General features: G+C 41.2%; 1 protein-coding gene across 5 annotated transcripts in view; it reads right to left on the bottom strand.

The window, feature by feature from the left end:
- The window catches only part of KALRN (kalirin RhoGEF kinase), a 707,465-nt gene that overhangs the window by 332,791 nt on the left and 350,056 nt on the right, over positions 1 to 24,618 (bottom strand). For all 5 annotated transcript variants that reach the window (XM_030942180.1, XM_030942185.1, XM_030942189.1 and 2 more), the window contains exons 11-12: positions 11,214 to 11,405; positions 1,803 to 2,011 (exon numbers count right to left, since the gene is read on the bottom strand). In XM_030942180.1, the coding sequence (XP_030798040.1) occupies positions 1,803 to 2,011; positions 11,214 to 11,405 (401 nt within the window). The remainder of the gene's footprint in view (positions 1 to 1,802; positions 2,012 to 11,213; positions 11,406 to 24,618) is intronic.

Genomic DNA, 24,618 nt, shown 5'->3' with positions numbered 1-24,618 from the left:
CAGTCTGTCTCCATCATTCATCTTCCAGAAGGAAGAGAATGATTTTGGACCATTTTATGCGGCACTATGTCCGTGTCACACTCACCAGGAATCACAGAGATGTAAAATCTCCCTTAGGTGCTCTAGTGACAAGTGTCAGAAAAGTCAGGAAGACCTAGGGAAGATGTTTCTGGTGTGTGTGAGGTGTCCTGCCAATGCCCACTAAGCACCATTTACTTCTTTTTCTCTTTGACTTGCTTTGATGTCAGGGAGGGGAGCCTAGGTTAGAGTCAGGTTACTGCCACAATGAATGGTCGCCAGTGGCTCTTGGTCATATGCCTACGGTACTCTCTGAAACCCATGGAATTTTAATCTTGCAGAGCAGGCATCACACACATTGTTGCCTTTGCCATCATCAAGTAGCCTTATGCCCTTAGGCATTGTGCAGGTTTACAGTTGTTAAGAACGAGTGGCATCTCCATAGGCCTAGCCCCACAGAAAGTGAAGCCAGCCAAGCCTGTGAAAAGTATTTGAATAGATAACACAAAGCCATCATAAAATTCTAGAGCTGCCAGAACTCCTAGAGTGAACCCCTTAATTACACAGCCGAAGCAGCTGAGGCCCAGAGAGGTTAAATGACTGTCCACTATTTGGAATTCTCTTCAGAAGCAAATGACAGTGGAGTTTCCTAGGGAGGCAGACAAAGCTGTCATGTATTATATATTCATGAAGATGAATTAGGGGAAGAAGGAAAAGAGGCTGTCTTGTTAGCATACAATAGGAGGACTTGGAGCATCTCATGTGCATGTTTGGAATAGAAATTATTAACTTCCAACAGAAAAACATGCCAGGGCCTTCTAAAGGTAATTTCTCATTGTTTATTTAATTGGACAACTGGTATGGGTGAAAAAAACCATCTCCAATTGACATAATTCCCTCAGGCCCTAAGGCTGGCCTGGGACTTGCTGATGAGATTATTTCTGTCCAGAGCTGGCAGAGGTCCCAGCACTCAGTGATTTTGGGATCGGAACAAGTCCCTGTGGGCAGGCATCATTAGCACCATCAAATCCTATTTATACAGCACCTGGGCATGGGGTTGGTTGCTGAGGGCTTGCCTAAGGCCTCATGACACTTTATCTAAGGAGCCAGTGTCCTTGACAGGGACAGAAAATTAGATATTGATGCCAATAGAAAGGAGGCAATGGCCTGGGTAATTCTAAACAAATGAAAAATTTTAGACAGGATCTGTCTCCTTAGTTATGTTTGTTTAGGTTGATGCAGAAGGAGTTTTATTTTCTGGGCAGGTAATAAAAGGAATGGTAAAAGGTCATAATTGGGTAACAGGGAACTGGTAGGACACCACCACACTTTTTCTGCGTCTTCATGGGTCCAAAGTCAAACATCAGCAAAATGATCTGATTTTGCTGACTGGGGCACTGGAGGTCAGAGTTCAGCCTAAGACCAGATGTCAGATAACACTATATTCCATAATGTCTATTTCTCTGCATTAGCAAACATGCCCTAATTCTTAAAGATTTTTTACTTTTTTTTTGTCTTTTGTTAATTTTTGTTGTATTTATGTTACTTACTGATGGCTGAATAACATCCTGAATGATAAATAATGCTTTGAAACATTAAAGTTTTTCCATTTACTATTTCATTCTAGACTCAAGTTGGGTATGGTGCAGGCATTTTTACATCTTAAAGAAACCGAAGCTCACACAAGACCACAAAGCAAGATTTTGCTGAGTCAAGACTGGGACAGGACTTATCTCACGTCTAGCCCGAGGCATTTCCCACTGGAAAGCTCTGCCCATGCTGACCTGGCCTCGCTGGGCTCCCCCAGGGAGGGAGGCGCTGACCTGAGCTGCTGGATAAGGTCTTCGCCTTCCTTGATGACATTGAGCGTGGCATCTAGAGTGGCGGTCTGCTGCTGCTGGAACTGCTTGATCAGTTCCTGGACTGCATCCACAGAGTCTGCACAGACATCCTCCAACATCTCCTTCTGAAGGTCTTCCATCCATGTCCACAACTGTAGAGAGAGAGCAGAGACTCCACTCAGGGAAGATGGGAGAGGCCAGGGCTGGGGTGAGGGCAAGGTAGCTAGACTGGAATCACCCAACTTACTCTCAACCAGTCAGTGCCATTCTGATCAGCACACCTATGGGTCATTTTGTGTTTTTACATTTATATTTATCACCAGTCTTTGCTAAGTTTACTCCATTGGTGTTGACAGTCCCTAAAGACAGGAATCACCCCTGGCTTAACTTCCCTGTGGTTCAGGGAAACCTACAGGTGTGGTCTTAGAGCAAGGAGATCAGTCATCTTTGAGACACTACTAGCAAGAACAGGAGACTAGAATAAACGAATATTATTTCCTCTTTCAGAAAGGAGGAAAGGGAGTAATGTGCTCTGTGCACATTGATTCCTAGAAATGTATCATGATATTGCAAATATACAAAGAATGTGGTGGTCAATAAGAATTAAATGCATATTAACTGAGCATATTCTGTACATATCCCATACTATTTTGTTCTTTTTAAAATTGCTAGATTGGTTAGAAAGTTGAATGCTAAAGATGGTGGCTTATCTTAATTTCAATAAATATAAGAGACATTTTCCCATAATATTCAAGATGATAAAATACAACTAGGTATTACTGGCTAGATAACTTTAAAAGAGCTAAGTATAGTGTTTTGAACAAAATAAGCATTGGAAATGTTGAGGAATTAAAACTGAATTACTGAAAAATCATTTATTGATAGCTTTTCCTCATCATACTGCATACAGGTCTCCAGTGGCCTGCCAGAGAGCTCACTTTTGACTACTTTGAGAATTTTCATAAATGAGAGAGGGGAAGATGAGTCTAGCATTTGCTTTGAAACCAGGAGTCTTCACCTGACCAGCAGGAAAGATAAGCTCAGGGCTCTACCAGGAAAAAAGCCAGTAGAGAGAGAAAATTGAGAGATGGAGTCAGAAGATGCAGATTTTGGCTTCTATTCCTCCCATTATTCATGGTGCCTTTGCACAAATCACTATACCTTTCGATCTCCATGACATCATGTGTAAAGTAGGTTGTGGAAAGCACAAAACAAATTGGTTAATTTCCATCTGGTTGTAACATCCTAAAGTCTTCCCTGTTAAAAACATAGGTAAATGTCTACCTCAAGAATATTATTTCATCTAGTTGGTTCTCAGTATGGTAAATTACAGTATGGCCTTTTCAATAAGGGAAGATTTAAAAAAAAATAGAGACAAAAATAGTCTTCAAGATTTTGGACAAGTTATTCTTTGTTCCTTAGATAGAGAAGCCCTAGATGCAGCAGAAGAGGTTAACAGGAAGATGAATAAGTTTTAGAGGCCGTGAATAATAAAGTGTAAAGAATGTCCTTTTTGTACAGGTGAATAACCTCCTGAATCTTAGTTTCCTTATCTACAAAATGGGAAGAACAAGATTTGCCCTGCTCACTTCAAAGACTGTGAGGACTGAACTATTTCCTTATTATTAATGCTTTAAATAAACTTATAGCAGTATTAAGCCTATAGCATTATGCTGATTGCTATAGGGAATGCAAATTATTATTCAGCAACCCTCACATTTATCAGCTTGCAAATCTGGTTGTAATTAGTTCAGTTTATTTTCTTTCCAAATAAAACACCAAACAAGTTTTCCAGACCATATTAAGCTGGGATACATGTTGCTGTAAGTGTGAATATGCTAATTTCAAATCAGCATAAAACCAGGAAGTACAGGATATTGATAATGATAGCTTAATGCCACTTCATATTTTCTGGCTGCAGTTTTGTCTAGAGAGAAAACACATTTTCTAAGTGTATTTAAGTCTTTAGGGAAGAGATGATGGGTTCTCTGAAAAATTACTGTACAGAGAGGCAGTGTAGCATAGTCTTTAAGAGTTTCAGGGGCTGGGTACAGTGGTTCATACCTGTAATCCCAACACTTTGGGAGGCCAAGGTGGGCAGATCACCTGAGGTCAGGAATTTGAGACCAGCCTGGCCAACATGGAGAAACCCCGTCTCTACTAAAAATACAAAAATTAGCCAGGCATGGTGGCAGGTGCCTGTAATCCCAGTTACTCAGGAAGCTGAAGCAGTGGAATTGCTTGAACTCAGGAGGCAGAGGCTACAGTGAGCTGAGATGGTGCCACTGCACTCCAGTCTGGGGAACAGAACAAGACTCTGTCTCCAAAAAAAAAAAAAAAAAAAAAAGTTTCAAATCCTAGTTCTACCACATATTAGCTATACAGTCTTGGGTAAGTTACTTATTCTCTCTGCACCTTGGCTTTCCTCATCAGTAAAATGGGGATAATAACACTGCCTTCCTCCCAGAGAGTTGTGATAAAGATTACAAATAAGTTGATATATGTGCATGTATACACAACTATATTATCTATCTTACTTATCAACAGTGTCTGACATATAATCAATACTGTATCAGTGCTACATATTATTACATTTAAAAGATATTTTTAGCTTAGACAACATGGTAAGACCCAGCCTCTATTAAAAAATTTTTTTTAAAAGCACAAAAATTAGCTGGGCATGTGTTGGCACACGCCTGTAGCCCCAGTTACTTGGGAGGCTGAGGCGGGAGGATTGCTTGCTTGTTCCCAGCAGGTCAAGACTGCAGTGAGCTGTGATTGTGTCACTGCACTCCACCTGGGTGACAGAGCAGCAAGACTCTGTCTTTAAAAAAAAAAAAAGAAAGAAAGAAAGAAAAAAGTCCAAATTAGAGGGACACTTCTGCTACTACTTTACTGATTATTAAGAAGTCAGTGAGATCCAGCCAGAACAATCTTTTCTGTCAAGCTACTACAAGCCGATGTTTGCTGGAACTAATTAGGTGAAATCATGGAGCGAGTGAGGCAGCAGCAACCACGTGTGTTTTTTTCCCCACTGTCTTCCGCATTGGTTTCTCTCCCATGGGTGATCCACTTTCCTTTCTGCTTATCTAAGGTTTAATATTAGAGCACTGTACCTTCTCCATCAACCCACCCTCTCCCCAGAAAAAAAAAATCCCATGTTTCAGCCATTTCCAGACCCTCTCTTCCTGATCAAAATGTATGTGTACCATGACCCTTCTTTTAGGGTCCTGCTTTCTTCTTGGCAATGGTTGCTTGCTCCATGCTGATATATACATGTAGATGGTTTTGTGCATTCTTTCTTACAGAAAACACATACAGTTGTGGCCAAAAATACCTACATCCAAAAGAATGGGTCCAATTTGAGAATTTCTAGAACCTTGATAGGGGTACAGTTAAAGGTGCCTTTCCGTGCCTTACATAAGATTAGCTCTAACAGTGAACCAGTGAGTTCAGCTAGGGCCAGCCCACAGACCCTCTCCTGCTTCCATAGTGGGGCAGCCTGAGAAAGGGGCAACTGAAAAAGACAGGAAGGAAGGAGACAAGAGAGAAAGAGCCTAGGAGGTTTGTAAGAAAAATAACGAGGCTTACGGATGAGTGGTTAAGGAAAGAGGTCATTTTATTTCACTTTCTCTGGCTGATTGGCTGTTCCATTTGCACAGCTTGGGCAGCCATTGTGCTAACAACAACTGATTAACAATAATGGTATCAACAATCCTTAAGGATGTTGAAAGGCACACCATATCCACATGGTGAACCTCCTCTTCCCTCATTTTGAAAAGATAATTTTTCCTGGGCATCAATCACCTGCTTGTTTCTTAAATAAACAGTACAACAGTACAGCAAGCAAAACAGAGGATGAGGCTATTTTTGTTCTTAAAGCCATCACCCCTCTTGAAGACCAATTTAGTTTTGGTTCCAGAGTTGCTGGGCAGAGGAACATGTGTATATAGGAGTGTCTGTGGTGTGTTTGTACCTATTTGAGTAGGAAATAGTGTGGCAGAATGATTCCACAAGGTGAAACAAATAGAAATGGGTATTTAATTAAGCTGTCTAATAAAGAGCAGAGGTTGGTTACTTTGGCCACATTCCTTATTTAACTTGACTTATATTTATACAACAAAAATATCTAAAAATGGTTATTTTGAAAGCCCAGTGACTGTAGCATTTCCATGGAAACACAGCAAGGAAAGAGAATTCCGTGATGACAATTTCTGCAGGGCAGGTGCTACAAATGCCATGTTCCTGGACAAAAAGAATGAGGACTTGGGTCAATGCTTCTCCCAAACTTGCCCTAGCTCTCCAGACCAGAAAACAAAGCTGGCTGCCCTCTTGGCTCCAGGCAAAAAGAATGTATTTAAGTTCAGCACAATTTGAACTAGTGGAGGCTCTGGATCTATAAGAAAGTCCCAAGTACATGTTTGTCGCCTTTCTTTTTTGAGTAACTCTTCTGTATAAGTAGGGATGAATAGTTCTGCTTTTGAAAAATAACATTTATTGGATAGTTCCTGATTATAAATTTAAAATATCATTGAAGAAATCTTGCAAAACAAACAAACAAAAAAGCCAAAAAATTACATCTCCTATAACATTCTTAAATTCTTGGTATATTTACTTCTGGTCCTTATTCTATGTGTTATTGAAATTGTGTTATACTGGATATACAGTTTTTATAATTATACCACAAGCTCTTCCTCATGTCATTAATCATCTTTGGCAATGTGATTTAGAATGACTGTGTAATATTTTACTATATAAATGCACTATGATTTGTTTAACGAAATCACCCAGTGTGAAACATTTAGATGATCTCTAATTATTCAAGATTATGACTAACACTGTGATGAAATAGTTAGACATTTTTAACCCTCTAGGTTCCTACAATAAATAAAGAATTCATGAGGCCAATAGGATTAAGCAGACTTGAATTTGCAGAAGAAATGAGCCTGGAGGTTATCTTTTTATACCTTCCTCCTGTTTCCTCTCTGATCCTAATTAGAGTAAATCTTTTGATGTGGAAATTTGGCAAAAGTAAAATTACAAACTTTAGCCTGGGGAGTCATAGGAAGTCTAGGTTAAATCATTTATGAAGGTGGATATTCAGTTCCCACTTAGAAATCTCCTACAAAAGGGGCTTTCATTCCATGAAAATTACAGACTATGATGACATTCTGTTAGAAATTGGCACCAAGGCAGAAACTCTGCAAATTATTATAGGAAGGAAGAAATGGAGGAAGGAAAGAAAGAAGGAGGAAGATAGCCATAGTGAGACAGAAATGATTTACAACGATATTTATCAGCAGTACCGAAGGCCACTTTAGCAATGCTGAGCAGATTTTCCTTCTATTCACTCTACTCACAGTAAGAGGGAAAAGCAACCACGGCAACTCAAAATTCCCTAACAGACTACTAATCCTGTCTTGAATAAAAAGCCAGAACTTTGCCTATAGAGTCAAAAGCGAATGAACTCAGGATCAAATAGGACCCATAGTTAGGGATGTTTGAGAGGTGATGAGTCTTGAGAGGTATTAAACAGAGTACGCAAAAATCAAACCACAGGAGTTCTTTCATGAGACCATTCAAGGATGCTCATTTCTGCCCCCCTAATAATCCATTTCTGCCTGCTATATATAGGTCCTGAAGGAAAGTTCCCATCAGCAAGTTAGATTCCCCACCAAGCCCCCCTTATTTACAATATCTGGAGAGCTCAAATCAAAGAACTGCAATAGATTAAAATGTGATTGAAGAAACTCTTCTCTCATTTTTCTTCTTTTTCTTTTACTTTTCTTAGGAGAGACTGGCTTCCCATTGTCAAGTAAACCCATTTATTCAATATTTATTCAGCACCTCTATGTATCAGACACAGTAGTATCTGTATCTACATATCTAATATCACATGTGTACTATACATATGAGCACTCCCAATTTAGTGAAGGAGAAAATTACAGCTCAGTGTGACCATGGCACCACTGACGGAGGTATATACAGTGCTCTGCTCTTGTCTGGGTGAAAGTTGCAAGCACCCGGGAAGAAGTTCAAGGAAAAATAAATAATGTCTAAGTTGAGCTTTAAGTTCCTTATTAAGCCTACTTTAAAGAAACACTAAGAAAAATGTGGGAGGAAGTTTCCTACTAGGAAAAAATGAGTGTTAGTATTGTACTACTTCATTTTGTAATAGTCATCCTCATAATTATTACAAAGCAACAGAGATTAAGAGCAATTCTCCCAAAGGCATGAAGCATAAAAAAAAAAGATCTGGAAATCAGACCTACCTGGCATCCAAGATCTTGCTGTACTTAGTGTGTGGGAACATTTGCATGTGTGTGTACACATATATGTGCATGTGTATACATATACATGTACATATACACGTATGTGCATGTATACATACACACACACCTTATTTTCTACGCTGCCTTGCAAATCACTTAAAGGGGACCTCATACAGACTGGTTTGGATGGGAAAGTGACCAAGAGGGAACATGCAGATACAAAGTCCCACTGCATGTCCCCTGGGAACAGCTCCTCTGTGACAGTCACTCAAAATGTTGCTTTTCTGTCCATCCTGAAAAAAATAAAATAAAATCTGTATGATCAGAGAGTTGTAGATGTCTTGAATGGAATGAGCCTCACAACCACAAACCCCTTTGTATCCAGGCAGGGCTGCTCCAAATTTCTCTCATATTTTGGGACTGAGGAGAAAGAGACTATGCAATTTCCTGATAGCCTCCTGTTTGAATGAATTCTCTGATGGAAAAAAAAAATTCATTCAAGTCTCTGTTTATTAGCCTTTATATAAAAGTCTTTGTGGCAAAGGAGAAAAAAGCATGGCCATTAGAGACAGAAAGACCTGGGGTCAATTTCTGTAGTTACTACAACCTAGCTATAAAATCATGGGCAAATTATTAATTTTTCTGAACTTTGGTTTTCCCATTTGTAAAACTGGAATTTTAAAAAACGAGAATTGTCATGGCTATGAACTAGATAGCTAGATAGCCTAGTACATAGTTTGTGCTAAATAAATTTCAGTTCTTTCTCTTTCTTCACCTGCCCCCTGTATCACACCATTCCTTCTAGTAGTATTTCACATGAATGTGACTTTATAGCTGAGTTCCAGTGAGGAAACAAGTCTCAGGTTCAAACAGGACCAAGCTTAGCAAGATTTTAGAGATATCCGGGAAAACAATAGTCAATAACTCCCTGACTATTCCTGTCTCCCACACCTCCAATCCTGACAACACTGTGTATTTCTCAGCCAAGATCTGTCCTACCCATTAAGCCCCTGATTTGGGGTTTAGAAATGTAAAAAAGAAAAATAAAAGTAAGGAGAAGGAAGAACAGAGGAGATAGAAAAGAAAAACACAAGAGTGTAGGTCATAGGAAGACAGGTAAAATCTCTGCTGTACTACTGAGAAAGTCTGTAACCTTCAAAAAGTTATTTTCTGAGGCTTAGTCTCCTCCTTTAAAAATGTGTTTAATAAAATCGATATCATAAGATTATCATCAAGGTTACATGAGATGGTATATGCATCTGGCAAGTAATAGGTGTCCATTCAAAAACGCATGTAATATATTTTGAGTGCTTATAATAAACCAAATCTTAGGCTCGGTAAATCACCTATACTACTTCAGCTTAATTGTTATTATTATTATTTCTTATCATTATCAACAGCAAATAAAGAAGATGAGAAGAAGAATGGAATCTTGGATTCACATTAGAACCTTAAGGGGCCTTAGAGCCACCAACTCCAACTGCATAATTTTATAGATAAGAAAACCCAAGGCCAGGGACATAGTGACTTGCACAAGCTCATATGGTTCTTTAGCAGCAGAATCTGGTCTAGAATCCCAGCCTTCTAGCTCTGTGTATAGAAGGTGAGAGATGTAGCTAGAGGAATTCCTGAGAGCCATGGTCACTCTTTTGGGAGTGGCAGTTCCATGGAAACTGACCCTGGTCCACCACTTCTCCATGCAGCCAGCACTGCCACAGCCCTCATGAGGAACATGACTCCTGTTCATTCATACTCCATTCCATCACCCACAGGCTCATAATTAAAAGGAATACACATGCCTTTGGTTTCTGAGACTTTCATTGACAATTGGGTGAGCCACTACCAAGCAGAGAACCAGGCAGGAAACCCTGGATTAATGCTAATCCCCTTGCTTTATAGACACTCATCAGAGAGTGGCTGCAGGTCCTGCAGAGAGGAAGCAAATCCAGCTTCAGGGAGCTTGCCAGCCCTTCATCTGCCTGGGGAATCTCAGTTGAGAGAACACTATCTTTTCATGTTTTTCTCTGATAGGCGCTGCAATGGTTTACATTCATTCCCTCAGTGTCAGAAAAAGCTGGGAAGCCGTAACAACCAAGATTCTTAATGCATTCCCAATATTAAAATTCAACTTAATTAAGTAGGGCTAATTTTTTTTCCTGAGCAGCAATCAAACTTTAATTAATACTCTATTACAGGGAATTCCTGGGAGGGGACACAAGCACGCATACACCTAATGAGTTCATCTGCCAAGGGTGTTATTACAGATGATGCTAAATGGGCCTCCTTACTGGCCACTTATTCAATTTCAGCATGTCCCATGTTAAGCAGAAATGAAAAGCAATCATAGGTTTGCAACCATCTTCCTCTCTATGGGGCCCCTCTGCTCTTGCAGCAGCTTAACATAATCTATCCTTCCTTTTCCTTTCTCCACTTGGTGAATTATTCAGGCTGGGTTTCAAGCCCAGCCAGCTTCCTTGGTAGAGGGCATCTCAGTCCCCCTTCTTTCAGTGCGTGTCACTCCACATTCAGGCACAGTGAGGACCAACTTTAATATCACTCTGCCACAGACCTCATTAAGAAGATTAAATCCCCTGTTAAAAAAAAATAAAAACACAGAAAAAACACAACTGTAAACTCTACATGTTCCTTGCTGGTAGCAAAGATACCTGATCAAAGTTCTGTAGGACTCTCATTTCTGACAGGAAACAGCAACCAAGAGAAATTGGGTGTGGAGTAGGAAAAGAGTCTGTGATCCTCTTACATTTCTTCTTGCAATGACTATTGCTATATCAGGGATTCCCACATGTCTCCAGCTGCAGATTGCATGCTCTAGTAGATGCCCCCAAAACCACCTGTCTCCATGACCCCCTTTCCTCACTGGATACTATGGGAGGAAATTTTGCCCCACTCTGAGAGACCTAAATGCAGGCTATCAGGAACGAATTGTTAATATTACCAAAGTTAGGAAGTTAGTAACCTCCAGACTACCCAGGACCCTGGTCAGACTTTCAGGGCCATTTTACTAGGAAGCCGACCTAATCCTAGCAGGACCGAATGCCCTCTCTCCACTAGCTCCCCTTACCTCTTTAGTGTGTGTGTGGAAGGAGACAGACATGTCCAGGAGAAGCTTCCGCTGCTCCACCCTGCGCACAAAGTCTTGGATGCGCACCTCCAGGTGTCGAGCTGCCTTGTAGATCTCCTCCGGGTCACATTCCCCCGTCTGAGCCAACTGCTCCGCTGCTTCTAGGAGCTTGTCCGCATTGGTGTACGTATTCTGCCAGCAACAACAGTGAGGCAAAGTCAAGTTGCAGTAGCGACTTCCAGCAGCCCACCCTGGGGCTCCCCCGAGCTGAAGCGGAGGGGCGTGGGCGCTGAGCCGACAGCTCCCTGATCTGGCACTGAGGCGCAGTTTGCGGAGCTGGCACGCCGCCTCTCAGCAAGCTAGCAGCCTGCCTGGCTGCTCTGCACAGGCGGGCACCAGCGAGGTGCCTCATCCACCCCTGGGATTTCTCAGAGGTGCAGTGTCCCTGGAAAGAAGTGGGGAGAGCCTAGAGAACCTCCATACCCCAGCTGTTCCCAATCCCCTACCTTCAAGAAAACCCATCACTGCCCTCACATCTCAGGCTGTAACTGTCAGGATCAGAAATAGCACACCCACAAAGACAGTCTGTATTTCTATGTGAGAACACCAGAAAAACTAACTGGGAGACTTGCTTTGCTTTTCTCCTCAAGTTCCCTGTAACTACTGGTGTTTATCTTTTTGGAACAGAGCTATTTCTTTGGAGGGGAAGGGATCAGCAACTCTAGGGAGCTGACAAAAGGCAGTGGCCACAGTCAGAGGGAGGAGATGCAGGCTACTCCCTGCGGGACCAGGGAATGTTTGCAGGAAGGTTGGGGAGGAGTCTGTTGATTTTGTTTATCATAAGCTACTGCATACACACACGCGCACACACAGTTGTCCAACCCCCCATCTGTACACACCATGGTATTCTCCAGAGCATTTTAAAAGGCAACCAACTTGTAATTATTATTCATCAGGATGAGAGCCACTGCCTTTAGAATTGTTACTACATTATTTGCCACAGATACAACTTTTCCTCAGCAGGCTTCTCATTTTGAAAGTCTCCTGATATGTCCTGACTTACAGCTGGTGACTCAGGTGTACATATATTTCTTAGTATCCCTAGAGTTGGCACAAAACTCTAGAGTAGGGAACAAGCAGAGCAGTCAGCATCAAACACAAAGTGAGTGGAGAATTGAAATGGATTCGTGAGCAATGACTCTGTGGTGCTTTGTTTTGCTTATGGAGACAGGGTCTCCGAGTCTGTAAGGAGTGTTTTGGACTCACTTGAAGACCTGGGTGCTATGGACTGAATTGTACCCCCCACTCAAATTCACATATTCCCAATATCTCAGAATGTGACCTTCCTTGGAAACAAGATAATTGTAGATGTAATTAGTTATGTTAAGTTCAAGTCATGCTATAGTAGGATAGATCCCTAATCCAATATGACTGGTGTCCCTATTTAAAAAAAAAAAATGCCATGTGAAGAGACAGACATGCACACAGGGAGAATGCCATGTGAAGATGAACGAAGAAATTGGGAGATGTATATACAAGGCTAAGAACGCAAAAGACTGCCAGAAAACTGCCAAAAGTTGAGAAAAAGGCACAGGGCAGATTTCTCCCTCATATTCCTCAGAAAGAACTAACTCTGCTGGCACTTTGATCTCAAATGTCTAGCTTCCAGAACTGTAAGAAAAGAAGTTGTTATCTAAGTCACAGTCTCGTGGTGCTTTGTTACGACAGCCCTAGGAAACTGAGACTCTAGGGTTGAAACTTTCAGAGGCTGTGGAGCCAGCCTCTTGATTGTACTGGTATAGGACTGGGGAAGATGGGCAGGCAAACACTTGTCTTGGCTTCTAGAAATTTGGAGAGAGGCCCCAGGGGATCCATAAGGAATGCTGCTTGAAAAGCAACTTCCCAAGGTAAACATCATTGCAATGCTGGTGAGACTGGGTTGAAAAAGAGAAAAAGTCATTTACATTGTCCCAATGCTTCCAAGACAGGGTTGAAAAAGAGGAAAAATCACTTGGCCCCAACTGGGAAATTCATGGAAAAACAGCAGCTTCATATGAGGAAAGGAGCTTTGCCACTGGGTTAAGCCAGGGTACCTCAATTCTGGAAAGCAGATGAAGGAAGTCATCCATTCATGAGAGACATGCAGGGAGACAAGGGGAATGACAGGCAAGGGTAGACCTCTAGGGCTGTGGGTCAGGTTAAAGAAAGCTCTTGTGGGATTGCCCACAATTTCTAGTCTATATGCCCACAGCTGATGGGAGAGAGGTATTTTAGGAATCCCTCAAATTGTCCACCTTAAATACTAGAGAATCTCAGGATTCCCCCCGCCCCTGCTCCCCCAAAACCCCTAGAGATTGTAACTTTACATTCTGTAGACAATAAATAAAAATTTGTGGCAAAGTCAAAGTGAGCTTGCTAGCAGATTAGGTTTGGGACCAATAAGAGATAAATAAAAAGCCAAACTGAAGTGTCTACTACATGTAAGGTGATCAATTTGTCCCAGTTTGCCCAGAACTTTCCTGGTTTTAGCATAGAAATTCCTGTGTCCCAGAAATCCCCTCAGTTCTGGGAAAACTGGGATGGCTGATCGCCACAATACATATCCAATACTGTAAGTATCCCAAAAGTACAGATAAATATATAAAGTATTTTGTCTCAAAGAAGAATAAAATCATTCTTGAGAGAAATAACATGACAATACATAAGATGGGGCAAGCAACAAACTAATAGATAATTAGGGGTTACAATTTCTTGATATGATATAGATGCTGAAGAAAAGGAGTAAAACTGAGAATAATAGTAGCTAATAATTATTAAATATTTTGCACATGACAAAGATTGTTCTAAAGGATTTTATGCATGCTATCCCCTTTAATCCTCACAATAACCTTATGAAGTTGATGTAGCCATCATACCCATTTTACAGATGAAGAAACTGAGGTACAAAGAATTTCTGGCCAAAGTCACATGGCTAGTAAGTGGCAGAACCAGGATTAAAACCCTGTTGGCAGGCTTCAGAGCCCAAGCAACAACCCATTAAACTACCCTGCCTCTATAAAGAATATAGGCAGGAGCCTGAGGATGGGTAGGACTTAGCAGAGGAGAAGGGCTTCTCATAGCCAAGCCTGTCTTCTTTTTGCACCCAGGGTACTCTATATTTATCCCACCCCACAGCCATCATCATACTTTATAGTAACAATGTGTCTCCATGGTATCTCCCTACTGGTCTGTGAGCCCCTTAAAGGCAGGTTCCGTGTCTCATTCATCCTTGGTTCCCCCATGCCAAGCGCTGTGGCTGGTATGCAATAGGCATTTACTAAATGTTTGTTGAATAAAGAAGACACAAATGAGTAGGCCTGTTTGAATAAGTTGAGTCAACCTAAAATTGGAGAGTGGCAGAAAATCAGGTTGGATACCTCAGTGAAGAGCTATAAGATAGATACATTTTATGGAGAGAATGGAACAATAAAGACAGGTGGGAAGGCAATGGGGTCAGCATTAGAGCTGAGCTCTCAGCTTTGTCTCTGCCCAGCTCTCTTCCCTATTACTAGCAGAAAAGAGCTTCTAAAATTCAGACACAATCACAACTGTCTTCTACTTAAAACTGTTCAGTGGCTTCCCACTGCCTTTAGGGTAAAATGTCTTGACACGGTGTGCAACGCCCTTCTTCACCTGACACTTTTTCCCTTCAGCTTCAACCCATATCACTTTCCTACAAACAGCCTAGGAAGTAAATTACTTGCATCCCCCAAAACTCACTGCACTGAATCTTGCCTCTGTGCCTTTGCACATATTCTTCTTCAGCCTGAGATGCCCTTTCCTTCACTCTTGTACTTGACCAACTCTTATTCACTCTTTAAGACCCAGCTAGGGCACTGCTTCTTCCAGGAACTCCACTCTCATATCCTCTTCTCTCCCAAGGCTAGCTTATGTGCCCTCCTCTGGACTCCTAGAGTGATTTATACCAACCCTCTCCATGGTACCTGCCACTTTGTAGTGCAAATGTTTGTCTTTCTCATCTCCTTGGGGCAGATAATGTCTCTCATCTCTTTCCCTTAGTGTATGGCACCTAGTAAGTGCTCCATAAATATTTAGTAAATGAATGAATGAATTAAAGAAGATATCAACCACCACCAACCTTTCTTTTTTTTTTTTTTTTTTTTTTTTTGAGACGGATTCTCGCTCTGTCGCCCAGGCTGGAGTGCAGTGGTGCGATCTCGGCTCGCTGCAAGCTCCGCCTCCTGGGTTCACGCCATTCTCCTGCCTCAGCCTCCCAAGTAGCTGGGACTACAGGCACCTGCCACCTCGCCCGGCTAGTTTTTTGTATTTTTTTTAGTAGAGACGGGGTTTCACCGTGTTAGCCAGGATGGTCTCGATTTCCTGACCTCATGATTTGCCCGTCTCGGCCTCCCAAAGTGCTGGGATTGCAGGCTTGAGCCACCGCGCCCGGCCACCAATCTTAATATTCAACCCTCGCTCCTCATCAACTACCTGGTACAAGACGTTACATGATAGAATTCATGTTCAATGTTCAATTTTATTTGGTATATCCTACCTCCTGGCACAGCCTTGAAATAGAAATATGTATGGAAAATATCAACTAAAGTATTACCAAAGCAATACTTCGATTCTTGTCAATACCCCCAAATTGGGGCAAGGATCACAACCGGTTTCTGCTCATTTTCTGACCAAATCAGCAACAGCTTTTGACCCAGGACCACAGTCTGACCTTGCTCTGAACATATTTCCTAGGCATTCTTTGGTTTCCCAGCTTCCTCGTCTCTGCCTTGGGCTTGACGCCTTATTGACATTTCCCAACCGAATGCCAAAAATGGGTTATGAGTGCTCGTATAGAGATCCCTCAGCTGTTGGAGCTTTCACGTAGGACCTGTGGTAGACAAAGCCCCTGATTCAGAGATATGGGCCACACTGATGGCTGCAGTTCCTGTTCTTCCCTCTCCAACACCCCATGACTGTGTCAACCAGGTACGATGCCCTAGATAATTCAGCCCTTAATTCTAATCTAAACACTCTGCTGAAGCCTCGGCCCATTACTTTTAAATTTTCTCCCCAGGAAAGAAACAGAACATTCTAGGATAATTTGTCTCTAACAGGAATTTCAGCAATACAGGTATGTTTTCAGATTCCCTGGGCTGAAGCAGAGAAGCAGGAAGCAGGCTTTCTAAAGGCAAGGGGTGGGAAAGACAGTGAATAAAAACACTCTAGAATCAAGAGGCTACTTCCTTGGTAATACGAAGTGAGACTCTTGGCTTTATGTCCTGGGAGTGGGGAAGGATGAGGCCTGAAAGTCACCCTTACTATTCAAAAGAGGCAAGGTAGATTGAAGAATGAGACTACCAGAGGACCAGGAGAAAATCCCCCTCACAGTGAGCATTTTTTTTTTCGGGCCAGCATGGCTGAAACCAGTAGGTAATGAGATGAAAGGAAAAAAAAATACATACGCATTGAAGACAAAGGAGACACAAAAGCATAGGCATTGGGGAGGGCAGCAATCAAGGTAACACCCAAAACCTTACATCTGAATAGTACTTTACAGCTTACAAATCTCTTTCACCTTCCTTCCTTACCCTCTCTGGGGCAGATCTGCAAAGAATCCATGTGTGAGGAAACTACCTGAGGCTAGAGAAAGAACCATCTGAAAGAATTAGAGATAACAGTGCCTAGCACTCACACAGTTAGAAATAGCACTTGCTCCCACCAGTCAGCATGGAAAACCTCATGATTAATGGGATGTTGGATGGAGTACCCAGAAGGGTCAGAAGGGTAAATAAGTAGACTTAGAATGAGAACGGCTCTGGTCTTGCCTAGTACATTTTAAGAGAAAGACCTGAACCGATCAATTTTTTTTCCATGTAACTTTATTGTATCTCAGAATGAAGCTTAAGAATATTTATAGGAATACAGAAATATCCACAACTGACAAGGTAAAACTCATGATGTCTGGTATCTAGTAAAAAACTAACAGGCATGCACATAATCAGGAAAATCTCACCTATGAGAAGGAGAAAAATCAATCAATGAAAACTTACCCAGAACTGAAATAGATGTTAAGATTAGCAGACAAGTATTTTAAAATGGTTATTATAATTGTATTTCGTATGTTCAGATAGTTAAGAAATAAAAAAATTTAAAAAACCCCTTATACTTCTAAAGATGAAAACCATTAGACTGTATTAACAGTAGGTTAGGCTTTGCAGAAGATAAAAGGACTGAACTTGAAAACTGCAATAGTAACTATTTAAACTACAATACTGAGAGAAAAAATAAATTTTAAAAACAAAGCATCTGTGAGCTATGGAAGAACTTCAGACAGGCCAATATCCATGTAATTGAGATTCCCTAGGAGAAGAGGAGGGTATTGGAAAAGATACCTACAGAAATAATGACCAAGAAGTTTTCAAATATAACAAAAACTATAAATCCAAGAAACCCATCAAACCTTCAACACAAAAACACAAAGAAAACTACACCAAGGAACATAAAAGTAAAATAAACTGGCAAAAAAGGGAAAGAAAAGAAAATCTTTAAACTAGACAGAGGAAAAAAGTACAAGCTATATACAGAGGAACAAAGATAAGGATGATGGCAGACTTGTTATTGGAAACAGTGCAAGTAAAAAGACAGTACAGCAACATCTTCAAAGTACTAAAAGAAAAAAACAAAAAACAAAAAGCAAACCTGGGAATTCTGTGCCCAGCACAAATATTTTCAAAAACAAAAGCGAAATAAAGACTTTTTCAGATATACAAAGACGAAAGAATTCTTCACTAGCAGATATGCAAGACAAGAAATGTTAAAAGAAGTCCTTCAGGAAGAAGGAAAACGGTATCAGATGGAAATACAGATCCATACGCAGGAATCAAGAGCATGGAAATACTACATGGGTAAATAAGGTTTAAAAACTAATGATAACAATGTAGTATGGGATTTATGGTACATATATAAGTAAGATAAGTTAAAATACTATAAATCCTAAGGCAATCATTAAAATAATAAAAAGTTATAGTTTATCAGCCAACAAAGGAAGTCAAACAGGATCATAAAAATATTAAATTAATCCAAAAAGGCAAAAACGGGGGAAAAGCAACAGATGCAACAAATAGGAAAAAAAAAAAAAACAAGGTGGTAGATTTAAATCCAAACATATCAGCAATCACATTAAATATAAATTGTCTAAATAACACAATCAAAAGGCAGAGATTGTCAGATTAGATAAAAAAGCAAGTTCCAATTATATGCTGTCTATAAGGAATGCACTATAAGTACAAAGACACCAAGCAGGGTAAGAGTAAAAGAATAGAAAAAGATATAGCATGATAACACTAGCCAAAAAAAGCTGGGTGGCTATATTCATATCAGACATAGTAGATTGCAGAGTGAATAACATTACCAGGAAAAAATGAATAATATTATCATTTGATAATGATCAAGGGGTCAATTCATCAAGAGGATATAATAACCCTAAACATTTATGCATCTATCAACAAAAGTTCAAAATATGTAAAGACTGATTAAACCCACAAGGAGAAATAGAGAAATCCATAATGATAGTCAGAGATTTCCATGCCCCCTCTCGGTAATTAATAGAACAAGTAGATAGGAAATTTGTAAGGATATAGATTTGAACACTCTCAACCAACGTGGCCTGACATTTATAGGACATTCCACCCGCACCTCAACAGCTGAATGCATATTTTTTTCAAGTGCTCACAGAATATTTACCAAGATAAACCATATTCTCAGCCATAGAGTGTCAACAAATTTAAAGAGATGCAAGTCATACAACATATTTTCTCTGACTATAATGTAATTAAATCAGAAATCAATAACAGAAATATCACCAGAATATTCACAAATTATTGGAAACTAAATAACACTTTTTTTTTTTTTTTTTTTTTTTGAGACAGAGTCTCGCTCTGTCGCCCAGGCTGGAGTGCAGTGGCCGGATCTCAGATCACTGCAAGCTCCACCTCCCGGGTTCCCGCTATTCTCCTGCCTCAGCCTCCCGAGTAGCTGGGACTACAGGCGCCCGTCACCACGCCCGGCTAGTTTTTTGTATTTTTTTTTTTTTAGTAGAGACGGGGTTTTACCGTGTTAGCCAGGATGGTCTCGATCTCCTGACCTCGTGATCCGCCCGTCTCGGCCTCCCAAAGTGCTGGGATTACAGGCTTGAGCCACCGCGCCAGGCCAATAACACATTTCTAAATAACCCATAGGTCAAAGAAGGTGGCATCAGTTAACCAGGTGTCCATAGTATGCTAAGCATAGTGTTAGGTTTTTTATCGACATTATCACTAAGCATTGGGATCAATCATAAGATAGATATTATTAATTTCATTTTACAAATGAGAAAACTGAGGCTCAGAGACATAAAGTAACTTGTTTAAACAATGTTTTATAACTAGAAAATGGTAAGCAAGTCTCTCTAACTATAATTTCCAGTACTTTTCACCGAAACATGTACTTCTCCAAAACTCACTGTAAAATCTCCAGCTCTTCTGCTTCTTTATTACTTTGAATTACATTCACTCTTAGGCCTTTGGTTTTTAAATTATGACACTGTAATTGTGCATGTGCAACAGCCTTTTTTTTTCTTTTGCAATACACTTCTCTTGTGTACATGTTGTCTTCTAAGGAGAATTGTACTCACTTTAAAGGAAAGAGTCCATCTTACTCATCTTTTCTATCTCAACTGTTCATCAGTGTACCTAGTGGGCATAGTGCTCTCCTTTCAATAGTCACTCAACCCGAAAACTCTGCAGTTCAGCAGCTTGATAGCAGTAAGGTGTCGCATTTCCCAGTTCCATTTAGCACTGAGAATGTATTTGCCATGTAAATGAAGGTTAGAATCACAGGATAAAATAAAGAAATTCAGTTGAGCACATAATAGCTTTAAAATATAGTACTGACACAGCACATTGTCTATGATGAAGGAGGGTAATATAGAAAAATGCTTTTCAGTTTTCATCCTAAAACACCAGGAATGTATTTCTCTTCCATCTGTTGGTTCTTGTATTGGGGAAGGGGATAATGGCAAAGTCGTCTTTGGTGGAAAGAAGTAGGAAGAAACAGAGGGAACTAGTTCCGGGTACCAGTGATGGTTTGACCCACCACATTACATCTGCTGAAAGAACAATATCTTCTTCGGTGCCCTGAATAAGTGAACAAATAAGTTCCCTCCATTAGAATAACATTATGTCCAAAGAAGGAGTGTCTAAGGAGTATCCTAAAGAGATGCTCCTTAAAGTTGAAGACTATATAAATCTTCAGTTACTAATTGGGACTGATATGAAAAATAACTATTCCAGGCGCCAGTGCCTCACGACACGAGTAGTTTCGTTACTGAGATTATCTCTGGGAACTTAAACATCAACTTTATCACATTTACATATGTAATCATCACCCTGTCCATTCTCACACATCTCTACTTACTGGGGACTATTTTTCTTTATATCTAAAATGCTGGAAACCATCATTCTCAGCAAACTATCGCAAGAACAGAAAACCAAACACCGCATGTTCTCACTCATAGGTGGGAACTGAACAATGAGATCACTTGGACTCGGGAAGGGGAACATCACACACCGGGGCCTATTATGGGGAGGGGGGAGGGGGGAGGGATGGCATTGGGAGTTATACCTGATGTAAATGATGAGTTGATGGGTGCTGATGAGTTGATGGGTGCAGCACACCAACATGGCGCAAGTATACATATGTAACAAACCTGCAGGTTGTGCACATGTACCCTAGAAGTTAAAGTATAATAATAAAAAAAAAAAGAAAAAAATAAAATAAAATGCTTTAGCACCTTTTCCTATAAAAAGCCTATTTTTAGAACTCCACATTTTTTTAAAGTAAAATTTTATTTTCCTACAGTCTAACTTTGTGTGTTTAGGAAGGTACACAAGCCTAGAAATTCTGAGGAAATTATAGTAGTTCTTTGCTGGGGTGTTCTCTTTCACTGATCCCTTTTCCTTCTTTCTCAATAACTCTCTTCATTTACACATTATTGCTTTAAAGGACCTTCAAAATATTCCCTCCCGACTGTAAACTAGAAGCTAAATATCTGGTCACTCTCAGGCAGGAAAGCAAAAGAACTACTTAACTGTTAACATTTTATCCATTTAATAACAACAACAATAAAACATCTTGTTTGTGGATTAAAAGGCAAAGTCAACCCTAGAGGTTGCCAACACTAGTTACAAGATATAATTTGACAGATAACACCAGGTCCAGACTGTAAGAAAAGACCAGTTCAGATTCCAGAAAACATAGCCACCCTCTGGGACCTGAAACATACAGCAGGTAAAGACTCTGTCCCTGACCTCTCCCCACCTAGCCCACCAGGGAATGGGGAGCTATGGAAGGCAGAGTCAGGGCTGTAAGCTGGGCCTAGGGAAGCCAGGACTAGCACTTAGAATGGGACACAAAGAAGACGCTGCAGAGAGCAAGGAGACTAGAGGCCAGAGGCTGGCCCAGAGCTGCTTCCTGAGACAAACCAGAGGCAACAATGGAGAGCAAAGACAGCTGAGCAATTAGGAGACCAAAATGAGGCATGCACTAAGCAGACACAGAGCTCTGAAGACTGTGGAGGAAGGCTTCTTCCTTTTCCCACTGAGCAGGCCCCAGATATAGCCAGCTGGCATTCATGTTGCTGCTGGGAAGCAACCCATCACTCCTGGAATTTGATAACACAATCTCCACTCCTCTGGTGACCCTCTCCCCTCCCTCCTTTCCCTCACTCTATTCAAACTGGCAAAACAATGAAGGGGAACATGCAGCCACAACAGAAGAATGGGGACAAAAACATTTTAAAAGTGAAGAAGATAGACTTAAATATTCAGATGTGGATACACAGAATGCCCAGTGGCCCCGTCCCGGCAGAAATTCATTCTTGCATGGAATTCCTGGAGCCAAAGAAACAAGCAGTTGGTGAGACAGCATCCTCATGGAACAGGATAAAGCTGCCTGCTGCAGGGTTTGGCAATTCAAGAGGTATGGGGGGAAATGTATCCACAGCAATATTCTCTCTCAAAAGATGTAACTTTGCAGTGTTGCTGTTTTTCCTGTTTTCTATATTCTATGTTTGGCTGGCAGTGGGAGGGAGTGGGTGTCAGAGAGAGAAGACTGGCTTTGGAGAAACAAGACAGTTGGCTTGAAAATACTGCTGAAAACCGTGGGACTTGTGGATTTATTTTTCTCTCCTGTTCCATTCCTAACAGAGGAAAAGAGGAAAAGGCTGTTCCTGACATGGAAAGGTGGGTCAGATGATGAGGTGACCAATCAGAGGGTTTGGCCATACTTCTGCCTCCATCCCTGTTAGCATAGTGCTCTTTCAAGTCCTTTCACCTTGTTTTGGTCACATATATCTCTGTTGCCTGAGGTTATGTCTATATACATCTGTAGGGAGCCCACAGCCTCTGATATAAGAGCAAAGGTACCCAACCCTCTTAATGATGATGCTCCTGCTCCCTTTCCACCTTCCCAGAATCTGGACTCTTTCTACCTTAGACCATTCATGCTGCTATCACAAATGCTTTACAATGGGTGGCTTATACATAACAGAAGTTTATTTCTCACAGTTCTAGAGGCTGAGAAGTCCAAGATCAAGGTACCCACAGATTCAGTATCTGGTGAGGACTTCAATTTCTGGTTCACAGATGATCTTCTCACTGTGTCTTTATATGATGGAAGGAACTAGCTAGCTTTCTGGAACCTCTTTAAAAGGGCACTGCTCACCTCCCAAAGTTCCTGCCTTGTAATACAATCATATTGGGAATTAGGTTCAATATATACATTTGGAGGAAACACAGACATTCAGACCATACTGCTACTTGCCCTGGGTTTTACCTTAGTTAACCTCCCTGGGCTTGGTCCACAGATTATATAGAACAGAGTTTCTCAACAGTAACACCATTAACATTTTGCGCTGGTTAATTCTTTGCTTGGGGGGCTCTTGAGGGTTGAATTCTGTCCCCACAAAAAGATATGCTGTAGCTCTAACCCCAGTACTTTAGAATGTGATCTTATTTGGAAATAACATTGTTGCAGATATAATTAGTTAAGATGAGATCATACTGAAATAAGGTAGGTCCACAATGTGGTATGACTGGTGTTCATTCATACAAAAAGATGTCCACATAAAGATACAGACATACAGGGAGAGCGACACGAAAGCTGAGATTGGAGTGGTGCAGCCACATGCCAGGAAATGGCAAAACCACCAGCAAGTCACTGGAAGCTAAGAGGCCTGGAATGGATTCTCCCTCATAGCCCTCAGAAGAAACAACCCTGCTAACACTGCAGTCTCAGACTTCTAGCCTCCAGAACTGTAAGACAATCAATTTCTGCTGTTTTAATCTGTGTGGTTTGTGGTACTTTGTTACAGTAGCCACAGGAAACAAACAGGGGCTGTCCTGTGCACTGCAGAATGCTTAGCAGCATCCCTGGAATCTACCCACAGGATGCCAATAGCAACCTCTTCCCCAGATGTAACAATCAAAAATGTCCCCAGCTACTGTCAGATGTCCAGGTGGGGTAGAAGTTGGGGGGAGACAAAAATTGCCTTCCAGTTGAGAACCACCATTTTAGACCATAAGACCACAGAGGAAGCCGAATTGAGAAAGATCATACAACTGCCCCAGCTTACAGTATTTTTCTGATAATCATTCAGATGGCAGAAACCTTAAGGAATCCTCTAATCCTGTGGTTCTCACAGGACGGGGGAGGAGGTTAGGGGTTAAGGGCCAAGGGGTTTGAGAGCTAAAGATAGGAGCTTGGAGGGACAATGTAGTACCCTGACTGTGCTCCAGGTTATGTAAATTAGGATGGGCTTGGGGAGGGAGTTGTGGGAATGTCTGACAGCCACGTTTTAAAAGCTGCCAGGTGACTCTAACTGTAGCCACTCATCTACCATTGAAACCGCTCATCACAGGGAAGGGCTCAAAGCCTGGGCTGAAATTCCAACATGAGAGAAATCTAGTCTTTTGCCTTGAAAAGGCTCAGAACTTAGGACAGTGATATATTTAACACTATGTATGGCAGTTTAAATACAGTAACTGTGGGTTATAGAAATGAAAACCAGAAATGACCAAAATGCTCAACAATACAGAATAGTAGGCCGGGCGCGGTGGCTCAAGCCTGTAATCCCAGCACTTTGGGAGGCCGAGACGGGCGGATCACGAGGTCAGGAGATCGAGACCATCCTGGCTAACACTGTGAAACCCCGTCTCTACTAAAAAAAAAAAAATACAAAAACTAGCCGGGCGAGGTGGCGGGCGCCTGTAGTCCCAGCTACTCGGGAGGCTGAGCCAGGAGAATGGCGGGAACCTGGGAGGCGGAGCTTGCAGTGAGCTGAGATCCGGCCACTGCACTCTAGCCTGGG

The sequence above is a fragment of the Rhinopithecus roxellana genome, chromosome 1, assembly GCF_007565055.1.
Source record: "Rhinopithecus roxellana isolate Shanxi Qingling chromosome 1, ASM756505v1, whole genome shotgun sequence".
In the NCBI taxonomy this organism is placed as follows: Eukaryota; Metazoa; Chordata; class Mammalia; order Primates; family Cercopithecidae; genus Rhinopithecus; species Rhinopithecus roxellana.
Note: the sequence above shows the minus strand (reverse complement) of the source record. Positions and strands in the feature narration are given on the sequence as shown.